At 40.5% G+C, this 24,438-nt stretch overlaps 1 protein-coding gene across 2 annotated transcripts in view; it reads right to left on the reverse strand.

The window, feature by feature from the left end:
• TMEM65 (transmembrane protein 65) overlaps positions 1-24,438 on the reverse strand; it is a 302,373-nt gene that overhangs the window by 219,871 nt on the left and 58,064 nt on the right. The window contains exon 2 of one of the 2 annotated variants that reach the window (XM_053715338.1): positions 2,676-2,756. The exons of the other annotated variant lie outside the window; for it this stretch is intronic. Coding sequence (XP_053571313.1) covers positions 2,676-2,756 — 81 coding nt within the window. The remainder of the gene's footprint in view (positions 1-2,675; positions 2,757-24,438) is intronic. 2 annotated transcript variants of the gene reach the window in all.

The raw sequence follows: 24,438 nt of genomic DNA on the forward strand, positions 1-24,438 counted from the left end.
AGGCTACCTCTGGCGAGCACATGGAGGGCTGTTCGGCCCCTCAAAGAAATGCCACCCCACACCATTACTGACCCACTGCCAAACTGGCCATGCTGGAGGATGTTGCAGGCAGCAGAACGTTCTCCACGGCGTCTCCAGACTGTCACGTCTGTCAAATGTGCTCAGTGTGCCCCTGCTTTCATCTGTGAAGAGCACAGGGCGCCAGTGGCGAATTTGCCAATCTTGGTGTTCTCTGGCAAATGTCAAACGTCCTGCACGGTGTTGGACTGTAAGCACAACCCCCACCTGTTGACGTTGGGTCCTCATACCACCCTCATGGAGTCTGTTTCTGACCGTTTGAGCAGACACATGCACATTTGTGGCCTGCTGGAGGTCATTTTGCAGGGCTCTGGCAGTGCTCCTCCTGTTCCTCCTTGCACAAAGGCGGAGGTAGCGGTCCTGCTGCTGGGTTGTTGCCCTCCTACGGCCTCCTCCACGTCTCCTGATGTACTGGCCTGTCTCCTGGTAGCGCCTCCATGCTCTGGACACTACGCTGACAGACACAGCAATCCTTCTTGCCACAGCTCGCACTGATGTGCCATCCTGGATGAGCTGCACTACCTGAGCCACTTGTGTGGGTTGTAGACTCCGTCTCATGCTACCACTAGAGTGCAAGCACCACCAGCATTCAAAAGTGACCATAACATCAGCCAGAAAGCATAGGAACTGAGAAGTGGTCTGTGGTCACCACCTGCAGAACCACTCCTTTATTGGGGGTGTCTTGCTAATTGCCTATAATTTCCACCTGTTGTCTATCCCATTTGCACAACAGCATGTGAAATTGATTGTCACTCAGTGTTGCTTCCTAAGTGGACAGTTTGATTTCACAGAAGTGTGATTGACTTGGAGATACATTGTGTTGTTTAAGTGTTCCCTTTATTTTTTTGAGCAGTGTATATACACACATATACATTTTTGCAACAATAGAACATGTCATTTAATGGGTCACAACTAACACTCGCAAAGTATCCCCTGTTTTCTGCACATAGAGTTATTTCTAAGTTTGTAGCTAGCAGCGCATAATGGGAGCCTCTTAAGGAAAATTAACTTGCAATGAACTTGTACGGTTTATGCATTGCTTCTTATGTTTTTAAATCTGTGTGCACTATTTTGTTTTTAAATTAATGCATTTATATATTTGTTAATGATGAAATTGTAAGATTGTTTTTATCTTATAAGTAATTGTAATAATACGTAGCTCTTTGTATTTTTAACCAAAGATACACTGTATAATTTGCTATTCACCGGTGTCATTGACTCGGAGAACGTATATACTCTCATTTTTGGCCAGTCAGTATAGTCTTGCATTGGTATTGGCCCGCCATGTGTTTTTTTCCAAATGGAAGAATGTATGTGTTCATATGTTATAACATAAGTTTCAAACTGTGTTAAAATTATGTTTTAGTGTACATGTTGTTTTTATAATTTGTATTTTATTTGCAGATTTTAGATATTTTGTTTTTCTCCGAAATTGCTATTGCAAACTTTGATACGGGACTTTTACACACCCTCTCATATTATTGGCCACTTAGCACACACCTACATTTGGGTTGGCCAAAACGCCTTTAAAAAAAACAGGCGCAACTCTGGGGATATCCGTTATTGAATGAGCCTTTGAAAAAGCCCGACCGCAGCTCAGGGGAAACGCGTCAGGCCAGCAGACACATCACTTGGTGATCGTAGGAGAGCAGCAGGAACTTTGTCACACAAGCTATACAAACAGCCGAGTAAAGGATCCAGATTACTTTTGCCTGCAGCAACTTGTATTAGCTAAGAGAAGGCGGACCATCTATGCCTGTGTGAGACAAGGAGCTGCAAACTTCTAATGATCCATTTGAATGCTTGCTATTCGTTTTAATCTAGTAAGTGCATTATCCCTTGCGTGTGCAATATATGTAAATAAATCTTTCACTTGAGTCGTGCCTTGTGCGCCTCTTTTCTTTTCTCCTTTTGTTTTCTCAAATGCAGTTCTACTTTGCCTGTTTAAAGATGATATCTTTCTAAGTGCAAGAATTCTGTCATCTGGGCTACCTATTACTCCCTATTTGATACCTCAAGGGTCCTTCAGTGTCTAGGAATAATGCATTTTGCAGTGTTCAGCATAATAAATAACAGAGATTTTTCAGTTTAGTCTTATCTTTGGCCTGGCATGAAACAAGGATCCCATGCCCATGTGCGTTTCTCAATAGAATCTCACCAATATACATACACATACACTCCATATACAACACTCACAAGCACTGCACTCTGATGGGAAATGGGCCTCAATTCAGACTGAGAACCCCTTCTCACTGAAGAACAACAAGCACATTTTCATTCTTCATGACAAGACTGATTTACCCATGAGGTGGGAGGAGTTTTATAGAGCTCTTGTGGTTGGAGAATATTTGCCTCCTCCTAGTGGAGGAGAGGAGTAATTCCCAGGAGTAATGGATTGTGGACGCTCACCACCTGTATTAAAGAAAGTCTGATTTGTGTAATTAAATGTCGAGCAATCCATTAAATTATCTAAGTCATGCAATAACTCTAAACAAGAGAGCACAGATACCATCAAACATGCTTGATGCCAAGCTAAAAGCTGATGAGCAGCAAGCTCAAGCCAGCTCGCGTCACACAACAAATAGCTACCACCATACCATAATTATTAGTGTCTTCCAGGGAAACCACCTTAAGTTTAGGCTTCTTCACAATAGGCTGAGTTTTTGGATACCGAGAAGCTAAAAACAATTTAAAAGAGATTTTAACAAACCTATTATACAAAAACATTATGCTTGCCAAGAAAGTATGAATGTGTTCTTCTGCCAAGAAATGCATATATAGAAAAACTAAATAGTAGTTGTATCAGGTTAGCAGACCATTTGACAATAGTTATAAGTGAGTTACAGTGTTCACAGTACCAAGGGATTCTTCACCAATAGCAGCATAAGCTAGGGGGGTTTAGAGGGCCATGAACCCAAATGTTTTCTTATGTGTTTCAGATAGAACAGTTTATTTATATTACCACACTTTCTTCATTCTCTTGGTATCCTTTGCTGAAGGAGCAGCTAAGCACTACTGAGAGCACCTACGTTCCATAGTGAATTGCTGCTATTGAGCCTACTAAGATGTGGTTTTCAACAAAGGAAACAAAGACAACAAAGCAAATAGACGTAAATGGGAAAGTTGCTTAAACCGGAGTGCTGTCTCTGAATCATGAAAGTTTACAGTTAAAAAAAACAACATCTAAATGTAGCAAAAGAATGACTTAGATAAACCCTAAAGCTTTGTGTACTAATTTTAGACAATAGCTCAACACCACCAGAAGTTCCAAATATGCTCAATAAAATGAATGGCTGGCTCCTCAAAATTCTTGTTGGTTCCTAATCTTAATATGCACTATATGGACAAAACAATGTGGACAACCTTACTTATTACGATTGTCTGGGGTTGTCATGTTCCTTGTTCAGAAGAGGATTGCCTGGTATTTCGGAGCTGTAATGGCCTTACTAGGCAGGATCAGACTGTTGTACTTCTGGAAAGTCCTCCTCTGTGAAAAGCACAATTGGGCTAAAAGAGGCTGCTTCTAGGTGGTAACTCGCCATAGTACAAGGTACTGAGCTGTTCATTCCTAGTGTAGTGCTTCTCTTTCTGTATGCATTTGTATTACAGAGTTTAAAGTGTTTCAGTCACACCCATTGCTAACAGGTGCATAAAATGAGGCAGATAGCTGTGAAATCTCCACAGACAAACATTGGCAGTACAATGGGGCCATGCTGAAGAGCTTGGTGACTTTAAACATGGCACTGCATAGAATAACACCTTTGGAAGCGTCTGGGAGCAACAGCAGCCCAACCACACCACCAAGTGGTAGACCATGCAAGCAGAGCAGGACCCCCGACTTCTAAAGAGTGTAGTGAGTAATCACCTATCATGTGTTGCATCACTCACTACAGAGTTCCATACTGCCTATGGAAGCAACATCAGCACAAGAACTTTGCGTCCGGAGCTTCACAAGCCTCATGCCACTGGACTCTAGAGCAGTGGAAACATGTTCTCTGGCGTGATGAATCATGTGTCACTATCTGACAGGCTGATTGAAGAATCTGGGTGTGGCAGATGCAAAGTGGAAGCTACCTACTAGAATGTAAAGTGCCAACTGTAAAGTTTGGTGGGGTAGGGATAATAGTCTGGGGCTGTTTCTCAGGGTTTAGCTAGCCCCTTAGTTCAAGTGACAATTGGGTGCTTCCAAATTTGTAGCAACAGTTTTAGGGGAAGGTCCTTTCTTGTTCCAGCATGACTGTGCTCAAAGCAAGGTCCATGAAGACATGGTTTGATGAGTTTGGTGTGCAGGAACTCAAGTGGCATGTACAGAACCCTGACCTCAACCCACTGAACAAATCTGGGATAACCTGGAATGCCGATTGTGAGTTAGACCTTCTTGTCCAACATGTGTGCTGACCTCACAAATGCTCTTTTGGCTAAATGGGCCCAAATTCCACAGACACTACAAAAATCTTGTGGAAAGCATTCCCAGAAGAGTTGCAGCTGTAATAGCCGCAAAGGGAGCTAACTTCATATTAATGCCTATGGTTTTGAAACGGGATGTCTAACAAACTCATTTGGATGTAATGGTCAGGTGTCCATATATGTTTGGCCATATAATGCATGCACTAGTGAACTCCTGTTTTGCAGAGATATTGGGTAGAGAGAATATTTTAATGGACCTTTAAATATAGTAAAATTGCATAAGCAACAAAAACATAATAAAAAAAAAACACAATGCAACAGCACTTACTATGGATGATTTTAAATGAGTAGTAGATATTTTACTGAGAAATTGTAAAATTTACTTTAATATACCGGCCATCTGTATCATGTGACAGCTGTAATTCAATAACAATGTATGCACTGTGAACTCCTGCACATGCTCAGGAGTTGGTGCCTAAAAAACTGTGCGTATAAAAAGACTGCACAATTTGATAATGATTTTGCATTTTTTCATGCTTTATCTGAATCATGAAATTTTAATTTCGACTTTGTTTTTATATTTTAATCATAATTTGGTTATTTTTAGATAGACAGACAGATAGACTGATAGACAGATAGACAGACAGATAGATAGGGGCTAGAACAAATATATAGTGTTTAAAAATGTATGTGCTAAAAAACAAACAAAAACATTTTAAGTTATCTAAATGTAACGAAATGGTTTTGCCCCCTCAAACAGATGTTAAACCCTGCAACAATTAGCAAAGTAACACCATTGCATTCTATCATATCAAACTGACACTAGCTTAATACATCAGACAGGTGTATAAAATCATGTGCTACACTGGTATGACAGTGAAAGAGAATTAACACTTCACAGAAGGACACATATGTCAATCATGGCTAGGCTTCTCCACAATGGTCTGCTCAATGCGTTACAAGCCCGTGAGGGACACGTTTTGGAAGCACAGCAGTGACAGACAGCGTTGCCACTTTCAACTGATGTAGTTCTCAATCTAGGTCATCCCAAACTGAAGGATAATCTTAAAATTTCTCATTTCTTAACTGAACCACCAGGAGAAAGATAATATTAAACCGATTGTGCTAGAAACGTTTCTCCTCTACAAAACTAAAGTATTTACAATTTGTACTGAGGAGCACCATACGCAGCTAACGAGTTTGCTTAAATTATGAAATGGTACAAGAACAGGGTTAGATCATATTTTAACTTTACACATAAAAATACATGAAAAAGACAGTATATAATTACATTAGCATACAGAGCCACATCAGTGGTCAGAACAAAAAACAAATCTAATCAAATATCTAGGTAGTAATGAAACCAGTCAGTCACACTATATGAACGGCAAGCAGGAATCATTTTCCATGAAAATTATTTTGCAAATTAATAATTTGTGCAATAAACATTGGAAATAAACAATTAACAAATTTATATGAATATACTTGAATTTTAGCCCTGTGGCCAGTAAAATCAGCCTGGTGTTGAACACATGAAAAAAGTTCTGGGGAGAACACAACGTAATAATTGGCACTTTACTTAAATATTTTTTGCTGTTTTATATATAGTCATTTAGTTATTTTTTGTTTTTTCATTTGCACTGTATAATACAACAGGTCTTTTCAAATTCCAAGGGACAATCACTCCCATAAATTCTAGATCCAAAACGGATTAAAAAAGGCCTGAGCCTTCACATGAATTCACAAAATATAGGACAGAATAAACCTTCCCAGGAAGGCCTCATTCTGAAACCTATTTATTAACCCTGGGACACTATATTAAAAACCAAGGACCCTGAACAGACTGAAAATAAACTTCCAGAAAGAAACTAAATTTGCCCCCAACTAGAGTCTCTGGAACAAGAGCCCCACCTTCATGCAAACCGAGATAAGGTAGATTAGTTGGACTGCTCAGACATGTTCCAGTTAGAACTTGGTTTCCAGACAGAACCAGAGGAACCAGCTTATGAGAGAAGGAATCAGATTTCTGCCCTGTTCCAAAAAAAGGAACAATTACTAATAGAATCCAAACAAGCGACAAATAAAAAAAAATGAAGCAGCCTAAATATAGCTACCTAGTCCTAAAGCCGGTGTACACGGGACATTTTGCAGTATAGCGGTTCCACCCCTTGCTCTCTCTCTATCCCCCCTCTCTTTTGCTCTCTCTCCCCTATCTTTTGCTGTCTCTCTCCCCCCCTCTCTTTTGCTACCTCTCTTTCCCCCCTCTCTTTTGCGCTCTTCTCCTCCACTCTTATGCTCTCTCTCCCCCCTCTCTGTTCCCCCCTCTCTTTTGCACGCTCTCTCCCCTCTTTTGTGCTCTCCCCCCTCTTTTGCTCTCTCCCCTTTCTCACCCTCTCTTTTGCTGTCTCTCTCCCTTCCCTCTCTTTTGCTCTCTCACCCCCTCTCTATTCCTTCCTCTCTTTTGCGCTCTCTTCCCCTCTCTCTCTCTTTTGTTTTCTCTATCGCCCCTCTTTTGCTCTCTCTCTCCCCCCCTCTCTTTTGCTCTCTCTCTCCCCCCCTCTCTTTTGCTCTCTCTATCCCCCCCCCTCTCTTTTGCTCTCTATCCCCCCCTCTCTTTTGCTCTCTCTATCCCCCCCTCTCTTTTGCTCTCTCTATCCCCCCCCCTACCTCTTTTGCTCTCTCTATCCCCCCCCCTCTCTTTTGCTCTCTCCCCACCCTCTCTTTTGCCATCTCCCCCCCTCTCTTTTGCCATCTCCCCCCCTCTCTTTTGCTCTCTATATCCCCCCTCTTTTGCTCTCTATATCCCCCCTCTTTTGCTTTTTCTCTCCCCTTTCTTTTGCTCTCTTTCCCCCTCTTTTTCTCTCTCTCCCCCCTCTCTTTTTCTCTCTCTCGACCCTCTCTTTTTCTCTCTCTCCCCCCTCTCTTTTTCTCTCTCTCCCCCCTCTCTTTTTCTCTCTCTCTTACTCTCCCCTTTCTTTTGCTGTCTCTTACTCCCCCGCTCTTTTGCGCTCTCTCCCCCCTCTCTTTTGCTTGCTCTCTCTTCACCCTTTCCCCCCTCTCTTTTGCGCTCTCTCTGTCTCTCTCTTTTGTGCTCTACCCTCTCTCTTTTGCTCTCTCTCCCCTTTCTTTTGCTCTTTCTCTCTCTCTATCTGCCCTCTTTTGAGCTCTCTCACGCCCGCCCAGCCCCGCGCACATCACGCCGGCCCGCCCGCGTCACGCCCAGCCCTGTACGTGTCACGCCCAGCCCCGCCAGCGTCACACCCCCTCGGACCCAGATGCCAGGTCAGTCTGAAACTCTGTTGAAGGCCAACAGTGTTTGTCCTCGCACAGTCTCTACTGCGCATGACAGCTTCGGACAAACACACTTGGCCATTTATATTATAGGATGACTAAACCTCAAATACAATATCTAACAGCTAGGGAAATAAAGTGTGGATTCCCATCGTCACATTATAAGCATTAAAATATCCCCAATCTCGTAGTGAAACAGGAAAGGACCAATGCAGGGAAAATGAAATGCATAATAGGACCTGTTGTCCAATGAAGTAACAGGGTGGGGTCGTTGGCTTTTAAGGTAAGCATAGATTTTATTATATTTGAAATGATAGCGAGAGGTTGCAAACCATCACACGTGGGACATTGGGACTTAGTTCTCAAGCAGTGAAGACCTATAGCAACAGTGCAGTGCTAAAGTTAAAGGACCACTAAATGCAGTAGTAAATAATTTACAAACTCACAATACGACGACAATACAATAGCACTTTGAATTGTAAATGAGTAGTAGAATATTTTCTGACAAATGTCAAATTAATTCAATTTTCCCTTCCCCTGTATCAGGTGACTGGCGTCAGCTAATCACAGAATGCATATATGTATATACAGTTGTGCTCATAAGTTCACATACACTGGCAGAATTTATGATTTCTTGGCCAATTTTCAGAGAATATGAATGAGAACACAAAAACTTTTCTTTTACTCATGGTTAGTGTTAGGCAGAAGCCATTTATTATCAATCAACTGTGTTTACTCCTTTTAAATCATAATGGCAACAGAAACTCCCCAAATGACACTGATCAAAAGTTAACATACCCTGGTGATTTTGGCCTGATAACATGCACACAAGTTGACACAAAGGGGTTTGAATGTCTATTAAAAGGTAACCATCCTCACCTGTGAGCTGTGTGTGTATAAAAGGTCAGTGAGTTTCTGGACTCCTGACAGACCCTTGCATCTTTCATCCAGTGCTGCACTGACGTTTCTGGATTCTAAGTCATGGGGAAAGCAAAAGAAATGTCAAAGGATCTGAGGGAAAAGGTAGTTTAACTGTATAAAACAGGAAAGGGACATAAAAAGATATCCAAGGAATTGAGAATGCCAATCAGCAGTGTTCAAACTCTAATCAAGAAGTGGAAAATGAGGGGTTCTATTGAAACCAAACCATGGTCAGGTAGAACAACTAAAATTTCAGCCACAACTGCCAGGAAAATTGTTCGATATGCAAAGAAAAACCCACAAATAACTTCAGGTGAAATACAGGAAAATGTACATTCCTAAGCCCGGAAGCTGCGCATGGGATGTACTTGGACATTCCAACAAGACAATGATCCTAAACACAAGGCCAAGTCGACCAGTCATTGGCTACAGCAGAATAAAGTGAAGAATCTGGAGTGGCCATCTCAGTCTCCTGACCTCAATATCATTGAGCCACTCTGGGGAGATCTCAAACGTGCAGTTCATGCAAGACAGCCCAAGAATTTACAGGAACTGGAGGCTTTTGCCAGGAAGAATGGGCAGCTTTACCATCTGAGAAGATAAAGAGCCTCATCCACAAATACCACAAAAGACTTCAAGCTGTCATTGATGTTAAAGGGGGCAATACACAGTATTAAGAACTGGGGTACGTAAACTTTTGATCAGGGTCATTTGGGTAGTTTTTGTTGTCATTATGATTTAAAAAGAGTCAACACAGTTGATTGATAATAAATGGCTTCAGCCAAACACTAACCATGAGTGAAAGAAAAGTTTTTGTGTTATTCATATTCTCTGAAAAAATGGGCAAGAAATCATAAATTCTGCCAGGGTATGTAAACTTATGAGCACAACTGTACTGTGCACTTTTGCATATGCTCAGGAGGTGCTGGGCCACAGCTATTGTGCATATAAAAAGAATGTGCACGTTTTGATAAAGAATTCATAAACTGTATGCTTTATCTGAATCAAGAAACTTTAAATTTTGACTACTTTATAATGTTACCCAGCTGGAAAACTTTTCTGAGAACAGGAAGGCGGCGGCCACAATTCGCATTCAGCTCTTTTTGGATCCAGATTTATTCTTGTGAAAGTGCAGCATGATGAGATCTGTGCAAATCCAGATGTCAGTGTGTTGCACTTTCACAAGAAGAAATCTGACTCTGAAAAGAGCCAAATGTGCCTTCTTCCTGATTTGTTTGGTCACGAAGTGCGCAAATGCATTTATCTAACTATATCTCATTTTACTGTGTGTTTTACCCCTGCCTACCTGCAAATGAGTTAAACACATAAAGCACAAATTGCATAATTTAACAAATGTATGTATTAATAATGTGGGCAATAAACATTGAAAGTTTTTAAAGGGACAGTAAACACCAATTTTCATATAACTACATCTAATAGACACTACTGTAAAGAATAAGATGCACACATACCGATATAAAAAAACAGTATAAAACGGTTTAAAAACTTACTTAGTAGCTCTCAGTTTAGCTCTATTTAAAAAGGTTACTGGAACATTTATGCAAAGAAAAAATGAGTGTATAATGTCCCTTTAATATTAGCTAATTTTAGATTAATATTGGCTAAATTTTAGCAGGGTGGTGCACCCATATTTAAAAAGATCCTGGGGAGAACTCCAATATATAAATATTATTTCAAATTCTCTAATTAAATGACTTCTTTTATTGGCACATTTTAAAATTTTTATTTTTTTATTAAAGGGACAGTATACACCAATTTCAATATAATTGCATGCTATAGACACTACTATAAAGAAGAATATGCACAGATACTGATATTAAAAAACAGTATAAAACCATTTAAAAACTTACTTAGAAGCTCCCAGTTTAGCTCTGTTAAAAATGTAACTGGAACAGTCACTGCAAGTGGGAAACAGCAGACACTCACCCCTCCCCCTTCATTTGCATATTAAAAGACCCTTTTTACAAACAGGAGCAAGCTGGAGTAGGTATACATCAGTATTCTCCTAAAACTTTGGGGCTTGGTTAGGAGTCTGAAAATCAGAGCAATGTTATTTAAAAATAAGCAAAACTATATATTTTTTTAAAAAACAACCTGTATGGGCTATATAAATTGATCATCTACAAAACATTTATGCAAAGAAAAATCTAGTGTATAATATCCCTTTAAAGGCTATATATTCTATCCTGGCTATAAATGAATAGCAATTAAATATATTAAATACAATTCCATGAACAAAAAGGGTAAGTAAAAACATTTTAAAATGTAACCTAAAAGGAAATGCAAGTTTGTGCACAGCTAAAAGGTAGGTTATCCCAACAGGTAACTCTACAGCATCTGCAATGAATAAAAGAGTATGTCTTTACAAGCCTGGAAGAATATGGAAGTTTATTTAGCAAAAGGAAAAACTTAAAAAGTGACATGGAATTTAAAATTAAACTTTAATGGATTCAGACAGTGGGCTCCATGTACTAAGCCGTCAATTCATCCGTCATTGTAGACGCGGATAAACTCGCCGTTACTCGCCGCGGGCGAAATGGTGTCCGCTGTCGCTATGTACTAATATTCCCCCAATAAATAGACAAGTCTAGCCCGCCGCGAGCAGTTGCGGATTGTTGATAAATTTGACGCCTCGCTCGCCGCGACTAAGCTGATGGTACTTAACTTTCAGTTGAATTGTCTGGCCAATTATTAACACGTGACATGCAAGGTGTCACGAACATCATAGTAGTCGCGGGAATAGAATTTTGCTCCTATAAAAGTTCAACTTATCTAAACAACTTTATTATTGTTCAAAATTTTTTGAAGAGTGATAACAGAGCGTTATTTTTGTAATATTTATTTACAATTTGGATATGGCTTCATCTGGATCTGATAATATATAAATATTAATATAAAAATAATTATAAAGATTGACAACTAACAATACAAATTTAAATAGATTACTCTTTAATTACAGTCGACAAATTGGGCGCAATTTATGTACATGGAAATGAGAGACAAATTAGACGCCAGTTATGCTGTAAGTACAATGCTGATATTACTGCCTTTTATATATGTCTAGACTGGCGTCTAGATTGACTTTCCTATTGTTTTGTACCTTGCCCGCCACCTAAAAGGTGGCGAGGCAAAAATAGCGAGGTGGGAGCGGAAATTGTAGCGAGCGGACAAATAGATTTTTTAGTACATTCGTTTTTTGGCGAGTTGGTGGTCAAATGTGTCTAATTACAGTGAAAAATGGAGCGGTAGCGAGGTTTGGCGGATAAGTACGCTCGCAATTTTAAAGATGCGAGTTTTAACATAATTGACGGCTTTGTACATATCAGTTTGCGAGTTTTGACGCGAGATTTGTTGCGGGTAGCTCGCTGACTGCTTAGTACATGGAGCCCAATGTATAAATAAAAAAAGGCAAATTTAATCCTGTGTCTTTATATAGTTTGCTTCTTTCCATAAAAGCATACCTAGGGTAGAGCTCATACACATGTGAACACTCCTTAGCCTATATCAACAGTGTTTGCAACAATAAGCCGATAGTGCCCTAGACACACGCATGCTCCTGAGCCTACCTCTGTACACTCATGGAAAGCAACTAGGTTTTAACAAAGGGTAACGAAAGACAAAGTCAAATGTGATATTAGACGTTAATGGGAATGATTATTACAATTTCATTTTAGATTGAATACAATTTTATCATTCCACATTACTTTAAACTGTATTACATATAAAAGAGACTATTATAAATTTGAACAATCCAATTGCAATGTCAGACTTCTAAAGCGTAGAGAATGTATTTTGCTCTCTCTCCCACAGCTACACAATTATTTTAGCAAACTAATTACAGTGAATTGAGCTTGCTCAATCAATGAAAAGCAGCACCTGTGAAATTATTGGGTTGATTGTACAATGTGTGACAGTTTGTTATTTTATAACCTGTCATCAGGGATTTTTATGTAGATCAACACTATAGCTTGCTTGGTAAAATGAAACAAACACACAATAGTTAGATACTACACAGCCCCTGGGTCTGCTGGTACTAGGGAAATCTCAGGAAAGTCATTGAATGTTGCATACTACAGCAGTCAAAAAACAGAATTTATGTTTACCTGATAAATTACTTTCTCCAACGGTGTGTCCGGTCCACGGCGTCATCCTTACTTGTGGGATATTCTCTTCCCCAACAGGAAATGGCAAAGAGCCCAGCAAAGCTGGTCACATGATCCCTCCTAGGCTCCGCCTACCCCAGTCATTCGACCGACGTTAAGGAGGAATATTTGCATAGGAGAAACCATATGATACCGTGGTGACTGTAGTTAAAGAAAATAAAATATCAGACCTGATTAAAAAACCAGGGCGGGCCGTGGACCGGACACACCGTTGGAGAAAGTAATTTATCAGGTAAACATAAATTCTGTTTTCTCCAACATAGGTGTGTCCGGTCCACGGCGTCATCCTTACTTGTGGGAACCAATACCAAAGCTTTAGGACACGGATGAAGGGAGGGAGCAAATCAGGTCACCTAAATGGAAGGCACCACGGCTTGCAAAACCTTTCTCCCAAAAATAGCCTCAGAAGAAGCAAAAGTATCAAACTTGTAAAATTTGGTAAAAGTGTGCAGTGAAGACCAAGTCGCTGCCCTACATATCTGATCAACAGAAGCCTCGTTCTTGAAGGCCCATGTGGAAGCCACAGCCCTAGTGGAATGAGCTGTGATTCTCTCAGGAGGCTGCCGTCCGGCAGTCTCGTAAGCCAATCTGATGATGCTTTTAATCCAAAAAGAGAGAGAGGTAGAAGTTGCTTTTTGACCTCTCCTTTTACCAGAATAAACAACAAACAAGGAAGATGTTTGTCTAAAATCCTTTGTAGCATCTAAATAGAATTTTAGAGCGCTAACAACATCCAAATTGTGCAACAAACGTTCCTTCTTCGAAACTGGTTTCGGACACAAAGAAGGCACGACTATCTCCTAGTTAATGTTTTTGTTAGAAACAACCTTTGGAAGAAAACCAGGTTTAGTACGTAAAACCACCTTATCTGCATGGAACACCAGATAAGGAGGAGAACACTGCAGAGCAGATAATTCTGAAACTCTTCTAGCAGAAGAAATTGCAACCAAAAACAAAACTTTCCAAGATAATAACTTAATATCTACGGAATGTAAGGGTTCAAACGGAACCCCCTGAAGAACTGAAAGAACCAAGTTGAGACTCCAAGGAGGAGTCAAAGGTTTGTAAACAGGCTTGATTCTAACCAGAGCCTGAACAAAGGCTTGAACATCTGGCACAGCCGCCAGCTTTTTGTGAAGTAACACAGACAAGGCAGAAATCTGTCCCTTCAAGGAACTTGCAGATAATCCTTTCTCCAATCCTTCTTGAAGAAAGGATAGAAACTTAGGAATCTTTACCTTGTCCCAAGGGAATCCTTTAGATTCACACCAGCAGATATATTTTTTCCATATTTTGTGGTAAATTTTTCTAGTTACAGGCTTTCTGGCCTGAACAAGAGTATCAATAACAGAATCTGAGAACCCTCGCTTTGATAAGATCAAGCGTTCAATCTCCAAGCAGTCAGCTGGAGTGAGACCAGATTCGGATGTTCGAACGGACCTTGAACAAGAAGGTCTCGTCTCAAAGGTAGCTTCCATGGTGGAGCCGATGACATATTCACCAGATCTGCATACCAAGTCCTGCGTGGCCACGCAGGAGCTATCAAGATCACCGACGCCCTCTCCTGATTGATCCTGGCTACCAGCCTGGGGATGAGAGGAAACGGCGGGAATACATAAGCTAGTTTGAATGTCCAAGGTGCTACTAGTGCATCTACTAGAGTCGCCTTGGGATCCCTGGATCTGGACCCGTGGCAAGGAACCTTGAAGTTCTGACGAGAGGCCATCAGATCCATGTCTGGAATGCCCCACAGTTGAGTAATTTGGGCAAAGATTTCCGGATGGAGTTCCCACTCCCCCGGATGTAATGTCTGACGACTCAGAAAATCCGCTTCCCAATTTTCCACTCCTGGGATGTGGATTGCAGACAGGTGGCAGGAGTGAGTCTCCGCCCATTGAATGATTTTGGTCACTTCTTCCATCGCCAGGGAACTCCTTGTTCCCCCCTGATGGTTGATGTACGCAACAGTCGTCATGTTGTCTGATTGAAACCGTATGAACTTGGCCTTTGCTAGCTGAGGCCAAGCCTTGAGAGCATTGAATATCGCTCTCAGTTCCAGAATATTTATCGGTAGAAGAGGTTCTTCCCGAGACCAAAGACCCTGAGCTTTCAGCGATCCCCAGACCGCGCCCCAGCCCATCAGACTGGCGTCGGTCGTGACAATGACCCACTCTGGTCTGCGGAAGGTCATCCCTTGTGACAGGTTGTCCAGGGACAGCCACCAATGGAGTGAGTCTCTGGTCCTCTGATTTACTTGAATCTTCGGAGACAAGTCTGTATAGTCCCCATTCCACTGACTGAGCATGCACAGTTGTAATGGTCTTAGATGAATGCGCGCAAAAGGAACTATGTCCATTGCCGCTACCATCAAACCTATTACTTCCATGCACTGCGCTATGGAAGGAAGAGGAACAGAATGAAGTGTTTGACAAGAGTTTAGAAGTTTTGTTTTTCTGGCCTCTGTCAGAAAAATCCTCATATCTAAGGAGTCTATTATTGTTCCCAAGAAGGGAACCCTTGTCGACGGAGATAGAGAACTCTTTTCCACGTTCACTTTCCATCCGTGAGATCTGAGAAAGGCCAGGACTATGTCCGTGTGAGCCTTTGCTTGAGGAAGGGACGACGCTTGAATCAGAATGTCGTCCAAGTAAGGTACTACTGCAATGCCCCTTGGTCTTAGCACCGCTAGAAGGGACCCTAGTACCTTTGTGAAAATCCTTGGAGCAGTGGCTAATCCGAAAGGAAGCGCCACGAACTGGTAATGCTTGTCCAGGAATGCGAACCTTAGGAACCGATGATGTTCCTTGTGGATAGGAATATGTAGATACGCATCCTTTAAATCCACCGTGGTCATGAATTGACCTTCCTGGATGGAAGGAAGAATTGTTCGAATGGTTTCCATTTTGAACGATGGAACCTTGAGAAACTTGTTTAAGATCTTGAGATCTAAGATTGGTCTGAACGTTCCCTCTTTTTTGGGAACTATGAACAGATTGGAGTAGAACCCCATCCCTTGTTCTCCTAATGGAACAGGATGAATCACTCCCATTTTTAACAGGTCTTCTACACAATGTAAAAATGCCTGTCTCTTTATGTGGTCTGAAGACAATTGAGACCTGTGGAACCTCCCCCTTGGGGGAAGCCCCTTGAATTCCAGAAGATAACCTTGGGAGACTATTTCTAGTGCCCAAGGATCCAGAACATCTCTTGCCCAAGCCTGAGCGAAGAGAGAGAGTCTGCCCCCCACCAGATCCGGTCCCGGATCGGGGGCCAACATTTCATGCTGTCTTGGTAGCAGTGGCAGGTTTCTTGGCCTGCTTTCCCTTGTTCCAGCCTTGCATTGGTCTCCAGGCTGGCTTGGCTTGAGAAGTATTACCCTCTTGCTTAGAGGACGTAGCACTTGGGGCTGGTCCGTTTCTACGAAAGGGACGAAAATTAGATTTATTGTTGGCCTTGAAAGACCTATCCTGAGGAAGGGCGTGGCCCTTACCCCCAGTGATATCAGAGATAATCTCTTTCAAGTCAGGGCCAAACAGCGTTTTCCCCTTGAAAGGAATGTTAAGGAGTTTGTTCTTGGAAGACGCATCCGCTGACCAAGATTTCAACCAAAGCGCTCTACGCGCCACAATAGCAAACCCAGAATTCTTCGCCGCTAACCTAGCCAATTGCAAAGTGGCGTCTAGGGTGAAAGAATTAGCCAATTTGAGAGCACGGATTCTGTCCATAATCTCCTCATAAGGAGGAGAATCACTATCGATCGCCTTTACTAGCTCATCGAACCAGAAACACGCGGCTGTAGTGACAGGGACAATGCATGAAATTGGTTGTAGAAGGTAACCTTGCTGAACAAACATCTTTTTAAGCAAACCCTCTAATTTTTTATCCATAGGATCTTTGAAAGCACAACTATCTTCTATGGGTATAGTGGTGCGTTTGTTTAAAGTAGAAACCGCTCCCTCGACCTTGGGGACAGTCTGCCATAAGTCCTTTCTGGGGTCGACCATAGGAAACAATTTTTTAAATATGGGGGGAGGGACGAAAGGTATACCGGGCCTTTCCCATTCTTTATTTACAATGTCCGCCACCCGCTTGGGTATAGGAAAAGCTTCTGGGAGCCCCGGGACCTCTAGGAACTTGTCCATTTTACATAGTTTCTCTGGGATGATCAAATTCTCACAATCATCCAGAGTGGATAATACCTCCTTAAGCAGAGCGCGGAGATGTTCCAACTTAAATTTAAATGTAATCACATCGGGTTCAGCTTGTTGAGAAATTTTCCCTGAATCTGAAATTTCTCCCTCAGACAAAACCTCCCTGGCCCCCTCAGACTGGTGTAGGGGCATTTCAGAACCATTATCATCAGCGTCCTCATGCTCTTCAGTATCTAAAACAGAGCAGTCGCGCTTACGCTGATAAGTGGGCATTTTGGCTAAAATGTTATTGATAGAATTATCCATTACAGCCGTTAATTGTTGCATAGTAAGGAGTATTGGCGCGCTAGATGTACTAGGGGCCTCCTGAGTGGGCAAGACTCGTGTAGACAAAGGAGGGAATGATGCAGTACCATGCTTACTCCCCTCACTTGAGGAATCATCCTGGGCATCATTTTCAGTGTCACATAAATCACATTTATTTAAATGAGAAGGAACCTTGGCTTCCCCACATTCAGAACACAGTCTATCTGGTAGTTCAGACATGTTAAACAGGCATAAACTTGATAACAAAGTACAAAAAACGTTTTAAAATAAAACCGTTACTGTCACTTTAAATTTTAAACTGAACACACTTTATTACTGCAATTGCGAAAAAGTATGAAGGAATTGTTCAAAATTCACCAAAATTTCACCACAGTGTCTTAAAGCCTTAAAAGTGTTGCACACCAATTTTGGAAGCTTTAACCCTTAAAATAACGGAACCGGAGCCGTTTTTAACTTTAACCCCTTTACAGTCCCTGGTATCTGCTTTGCTGAGACCCAACCAAGCCCAAAGGGGAATACGATACCAAATGACGCCTTCAGAAAGTCTTTTCTATGTATCAGAGCTCCTCATGCATGTCATGCTTCTCAAAAACAAGTGCGCAATACCGGCGCGAAAATGAGGCTCTGCCTATGATTAGGGAAAGCCCCTAGAGAATAAGGTGTCTAAAACAGTGCCTGCCGATATTATTTAACAAAAATACCCAGATTAAATGATTCCTCAAGGCTAAAAATGTGTAATATATGAATCGATTTAGCCCAGAAAATGTCTACAGTCTTAATAAGCCCTTGTGAAGCCCTTATTTACTGTCTGAATAAAAATGGCTTACCGGATCCCATAGGGAAAATGACAGCTTCCAGCATTACATCGTCTTGTTAGAATGTGTCATACCTCAAGCAGCAAAAGACTGCTCACTGTTCCCCCAACTGAAGTTAATTCCTCTCAACAGTCCTATGTGGAACAGCCATGGATTTTAGTAACGGTTGCTAAAATCATTTTCCTCATACAAACAGAAATCTTCATCTCTTTTCTGTTTCAGAGTAAATAGTACATACCAGCACTATTTTAAAATAACAAACTCTTGATTGAATAATAAAAACTACAGTTAAACACTAAAAAACTCTAAGCCATCTCCGTGGAGATGTTGCCTGTACAACGGCAAAGAGAATGACTGGGGTAGGCGGAGCCTAGGAGGGATCATGTGACCAGCTTTGCTGGGCTCTTTGCCATTTCCTGTTGGGGAAGAGAATATCCCACAAGTAAGGATGACGCCGTGGACCGGACACACCTATGTTGGAGAAAAGGGTATTCATTAGCTCAGACACTTCACAGCACTGCTACTGGAATACAGCTGAGATGAGTAAAAGCTTTGCATTTCTATGATGGATTATTGCTACATTACAGACAGATCGCAGTTTATGTAGATTACTTAAGGCTACAAATCTATGATGTACGAATACAATTAACCTGGGAATTTTACTGCCTCTATAGCAGTACTCAAACTGGGGAAGATTATTATACTCCTGTGAATTTATATTCCTGTATGCGCAACGCATGGAAAGTACGTCACTATAGTGACCACAACATACTATTTTACCACGTTATACGCTGTGGGATGAAAAACATGAAATGAAATTGGAGAACGTGACTGTTTTATACCATGGCCCTGTGGCACATTTGGTTTTATATCTTGTGAAACCTATGATTTTATTTGCTACACCCCTCAATCCCTGCTATGCTTAGAAGCCCATGAGGGAATTTATGTTTAAAACAGATACTTCAAGCAAAAAGGTGAGGTATTATTATTATACTTTTTTTTGTGTATCTTTACCCAAAGTCCTTAGCTCCAGAGGAAAATACTGGTGGTTGTGGAAGAATATACCGGTGGGCAATACAATGAACTACAAATACATACACACACACTACTGACCGACTGTATAATCTCTATCACATCTATTTTACATTTCAATATAACCAGCACAAATAAAAGGTACAAATCCCCAAATCTGGAATTCCAAAATCCAAACTTATTCTGAAATCAAACCTTTTATAATTCATTCAAAAATTACAATTTTCCCCACATGTAAGTGACAGTCTTCTCTGCCTGTGTTTTATAGTGTTCTAAAATACAAATAGTAGTCTATTTAAAACAACAACGTTTTCGGGTCCCAAGCAGTTGGGATAGAGGGTTTTCTACCTGCAATAGCAACATGCCAGGGTACATAAATATGCATAGTACATAAAAATACAAACTCAGGCACTCATTGGACTAAAGAATGCTCTTTTTTACCCCCAAATTCACAATTTTTTATTGCATTTTTTAAGTTAAGTGCCTGCATTTGGAGATACATATTCACATGAATATTCACAGAAGCAGCAGTATCAGCCAGCTCACCAACTGTAGGTGATGATTGTCACTATCAGTAGTTTCCACTGTTAATAACCATTACACAAAATAAATCACATTTTCTTGTTCAAAATGCTGCAGTCAGCACTGTCAGATTGCTGGCACATAAGGAAAGCTAATCCGTGCTGTTTCAGAAGGTTTGACCAGTTGCTAAAAATCAAACAGCCAGCATTTACAAGCTGCTAGATATTTCTATTGGATTTGCAATAAATGGATTTGTTGATTTGTTACATAATACAGTCCCAGTATGCTGTAAAGATGTATGAATTTGGAAAAGCACTACTGTTCTCTACATTGTGAATGGTTGACAATACCTTTTTTTGTTTAAAGCACGTCTCAACAAATGTTCACAATCTAGAAAACAATCCATAAAGTTAGTAGCCAGAAAAATGTGGGCATACCTGTGATATATGTAGACACATTCTTTTTATGTTTGAAAATAAAATGGCTAGCCAGAGCTGAGCGCACTCTGTCAACGGAAATATTGCGCAAATGTTCCCCAATTCTAGATCTCGCCTCCCTGGTGGCGAGACCTACACACTGCATTTTACAGCTGACACATAATATCAAATTATGTAGCCCATTTATATAATGTGCGGTTTAAAAACTTTAACCTGTGATAAAAGATTGAAAATACTTTGTAAACTGAATAAAATCACAGGCTCTAGGTCGATTGCTACCACATTTGAAAGCACCCTTATGTAACAGCCACGAGCTGTAGCTAGTCATCACATGTAATTGTGCCTGGGACAATATATTACCCAAAGTCACCCCACGTCTATAGGAAAATCCTTATATTATAATATTTTTTAATTTGTCATCTGTCAAAAAGAATTAGATGTTTATTTCACTACCTTGCAAATCTGTGTATACAAACCTCTAAAGCTTGTGACAAAAGTCATATCCTGAGGTTATTTCTGCCTCATATTTCCTGCACACCTCCTCTAGAAGTGCGGACCTTGATAATAAATCAATCAATTTGATCAATTGCCCTTCGTATAATTTGATTGGAATAACCTTTTTTTATTTTAGTTGTTGGGTTAGGACCTCACATTCCTGTTCATATTCATTTGCCCTAGTCCATTTGCATTTCAATCTCAAAATTTGTCCCTTTGCTACCGAATACGGCACATGGTGACGAATGGTTACTGGTCACATGTAAATACAATGCAGAGGAAACCACCCGTTGCACACTATAGCAGACAGGAAAATGAAAGGAAGAGGCAGGAAGTGTGCCCAAATTGACACGGCGTGGGAAAATCTTTAAAATGTCTCGCTCCTAATCCTCCATGCTGTGCTCTGAACCATCTTACCCCTTGCAGTAGAAATGGACCCTGGTCATCATAACTCTCTTGAGTAGGTTTATATACTGAAAGAGGAGCGCTAAAAATGCTGGTCCTGAGCAGAATCTGGTATTTAAAGGGGCTGCAGCATATACAAATGAAAACACAGTATAAGCACCCAGGCCTGCATGCTTATGTATAAAAATAATGTAAGTCATGTCCCTTAGAACCATAAAAAAAAAAAATGATTAAACTGCCTTGGCAAAATTAAAAGTTCACAAGCCCTTGACTGGATACAGTGTGCCCCCAATATAACAAGCCAGTTACCAAGCTGATTTGTATCACATGATTGTACTGTTACGCCCCTTGCAGTGCTTATATTTACCATGTGCTTCAGTCTGAGGTAGCTGCTTATGTGCTATGCTGCAATGACCTAGCGTTGATGTACAAGAAGGGATGTACCTACTGATAGCCTGTGGGCTGTGTTAGAAATGAAGGTATTTACCCAAATAATGTCCCCTCCATTGATCTTACCCAGCAACTAGTCTTGAGGATACAGTAGAGAGCCCCTCCTGTACTGTAACTAACAGTAAAGGATATACAGAAAGAGTACATCTACATGGCCAAACAGCAGGCAGCTTAAAGGAACTTCCCAACGACGTCTGATGTCCTCTCTGCCAGGAACTATACATTAAGAGGAATTTTGGGATTAATATTGCTGTAAATCTTCAACAAATCCTGAACTCCTCTATCCTTGCCTTCTCCTTGACGAGGCAAAGAACTACTGGCTGGGAAAGGGAAGAAGAAGGGATACTTAAAGCTCTGATGTAGGTTGTCTTTGCCTCCTCCTGGTGGCCAGGAGATTAATGCCCAAAAGTAAGGAATCATGGACTCTCACAACAATAAGAAAGAAATATCCCAAAGGTGTTCTATTGCTTTCAAGTCAGACGACAGACTTGGCCAAGTCATAGTTTTCACTTTTTTTTTTTTTTTTTTTTTAAGAACGCTTTTGTGATTTTGGCAGTGAGCTTTGGATCACTATCATGCTGGAATACTCCTCTTCTGGAGATAGGGAGTCATCTTGTCAGCCATTATTTTGGTATATCCACGGGCATTCATGGTGCCCTCTATAAATGCCACCTCCCCAACACCTTTTTCACTTATGCAGTCCCGTAGCTTCACACTCCCACCTCTGTGCTTCACTGTTGGGACTATAAATTTACTGTAATAACCCTGGCCAGGTTCACGCCAAACATGCTGGACTCCATCTGAGCCAAACAAATTTATCTTGGTCTCATCTGACCAAAGAATGTGCTCCCAATATTCCTCAGGCTTCTTTCCATGTTGTTTAGCAAAGCTTAATCTTGCAGTTGCCAAAGAGCAAGCAAGGGTTCTTTTCTTGGGTTCTGTCCATAGAGGTATTTATGTAGAGAAACTGCACCTATTTTCTGCAGTACATTACAGACAGATTCCTCACAACATTTCTGAGAGGAGACTTAAAATGGACATGAAACCCAATTTTTTTCTTTCATGGTTCAGATAGAGCATGCGATTTTAAACAACTTTCTAATTTACTACTGATATCCAATTTCTTTTGTGGATACCTAGGTAGGCACAGAAGCTGCTGATTGGTGGTTGCACATATATGCCTTATGATATTGGCTCAACTCTCATTAGTGCATGGTTGCTTCTTTAACAAAGGATACAAAAAGAATAAAGCACAGATAATATAAATAAATTGCAAAGTTGTTTAAAATTATATTCTCTATTTGAATCATGAAAGACAAAATGTTGGGTTTTATGTGCTTATAAAAGTGTAGAGGAAGAGGTCGCAAGGGGTTCTATGGGCAGGTATTAAAGTCATGAGTGGAGCTAAGGTATCAGTGGCCGTCTTTATGAGTATCTGGTCCCTACGTCTATCAGTAGATACTATTATACACCAATATACATATACATGCTGCATACAACATATCTAATTAAAGTTTACAAAAAAAAATAGTTTCACTCTACTACTAGCTATAATGAATGAGATGCAAATAAAGTTGACACAACATCACAGTCAGATTAAAAAACGTAATGCTTTGCTTTGTATCTTAAAGAAGAGAATTTAAACTACAGTATAAAATGACTCATCTATTCCAGAAACACTGTAGTCATGCATCTCAGATTCCCACATATTTTCTGTAATACACAGTGTGCTCAGTGTACATGCAGCCACATCTATCTAAAACATAAGCTGGAATGGATTACCACCAAGTGTACTAAAAATAAAGCTGGTGTCTTGAAGAATGTTAACCTTTTATTTAACTCATTCTGTGACTTAGTTCCTAGGGAGGCCTAGGAGAAAGAGAAAGGAGAGAAACAAAAACAAAAGAAAAAAGTGAGAGAGGGAAAAAGTGAGAGCGAGAGAGAGCGAGAGCGAAAAAAAGAGAAAGCTTGGTTTTGTGGTGTTTACATTCAAATAAATACCAGTGCTGAATGTGATTGCAGATCTTTATTTTAAAGAATAAACTTTTCCATGCAACACATACTCAAACCAATAGAAATGGTTTATAAGCAAATGTCTAGTTGCAGGCAAGTAATAGGAAGAGTCTCTGCAGTGACAACACAAATGAACACTTTAAAAACAACTGTAGTTTGTTCAGATCTTCATGAATAGAAATTTCACTTTTTATTTTATTTAATCCAGGGCTTGACAAACCCAGGAGCCAGGGAGCCAGGGAGCCACTGCTTCTTAGAATTCGCCGAGCACTGCTTTAATCTTGTCAAAAAATTTTTACATTAAAGGGACATGAAGCTCGGTAGGTAGCGTGCACATTTCTGGAGCACTACATGGCAGCAAACACTCCTGCCCCCTAGTGCTCTTGCTTATGCATAACATTGTTAAACAAATTCTTGCAAAACTGCTGCTATATAGTCCTCTAGACACGTGAACATTTCTTAACCTACTGAACTGCTTTTCAACTAAGGATGCCAATCAAACAAAGTACATTGGATAATAGAATTGAATTAGGAAGTTTTTACCTGAATCATGAAACAGGAAGGGTTGCTTAAAAAGGATGTTCAAAGGCCATTAAGTTTGCATGGAACCTGATTTCCAACCTTTTTTAAGTGTTGTGGTTGGAAAAGTGTTTGAAGGAAGTCACCTTCCTATTGGTCATAAAAAGAACATGTGTGACATCAAATAAAATATTAGCAGTACCATTAAAACACATACACATCAGTTAAATCAATTAACCACATGTAAGAGTCGTTTTTTAAAGTTTTGTGCAAAGCACTCTGCAAATAAAACAAATAAATACATAATAAACTGCATCCACCTGCCAGTAGGAACCACAGAATAAATAAATACGTCTCTGAACAGTTTGTATATTTGCTAGGTTTATTAACT

The sequence above is a fragment of the Bombina bombina genome, chromosome 5 (genome assembly GCF_027579735.1).
Source record: "Bombina bombina isolate aBomBom1 chromosome 5, aBomBom1.pri, whole genome shotgun sequence".
Lineage (NCBI taxonomy): Eukaryota > Metazoa > Chordata > Amphibia > Anura > Bombinatoridae > Bombina > Bombina bombina.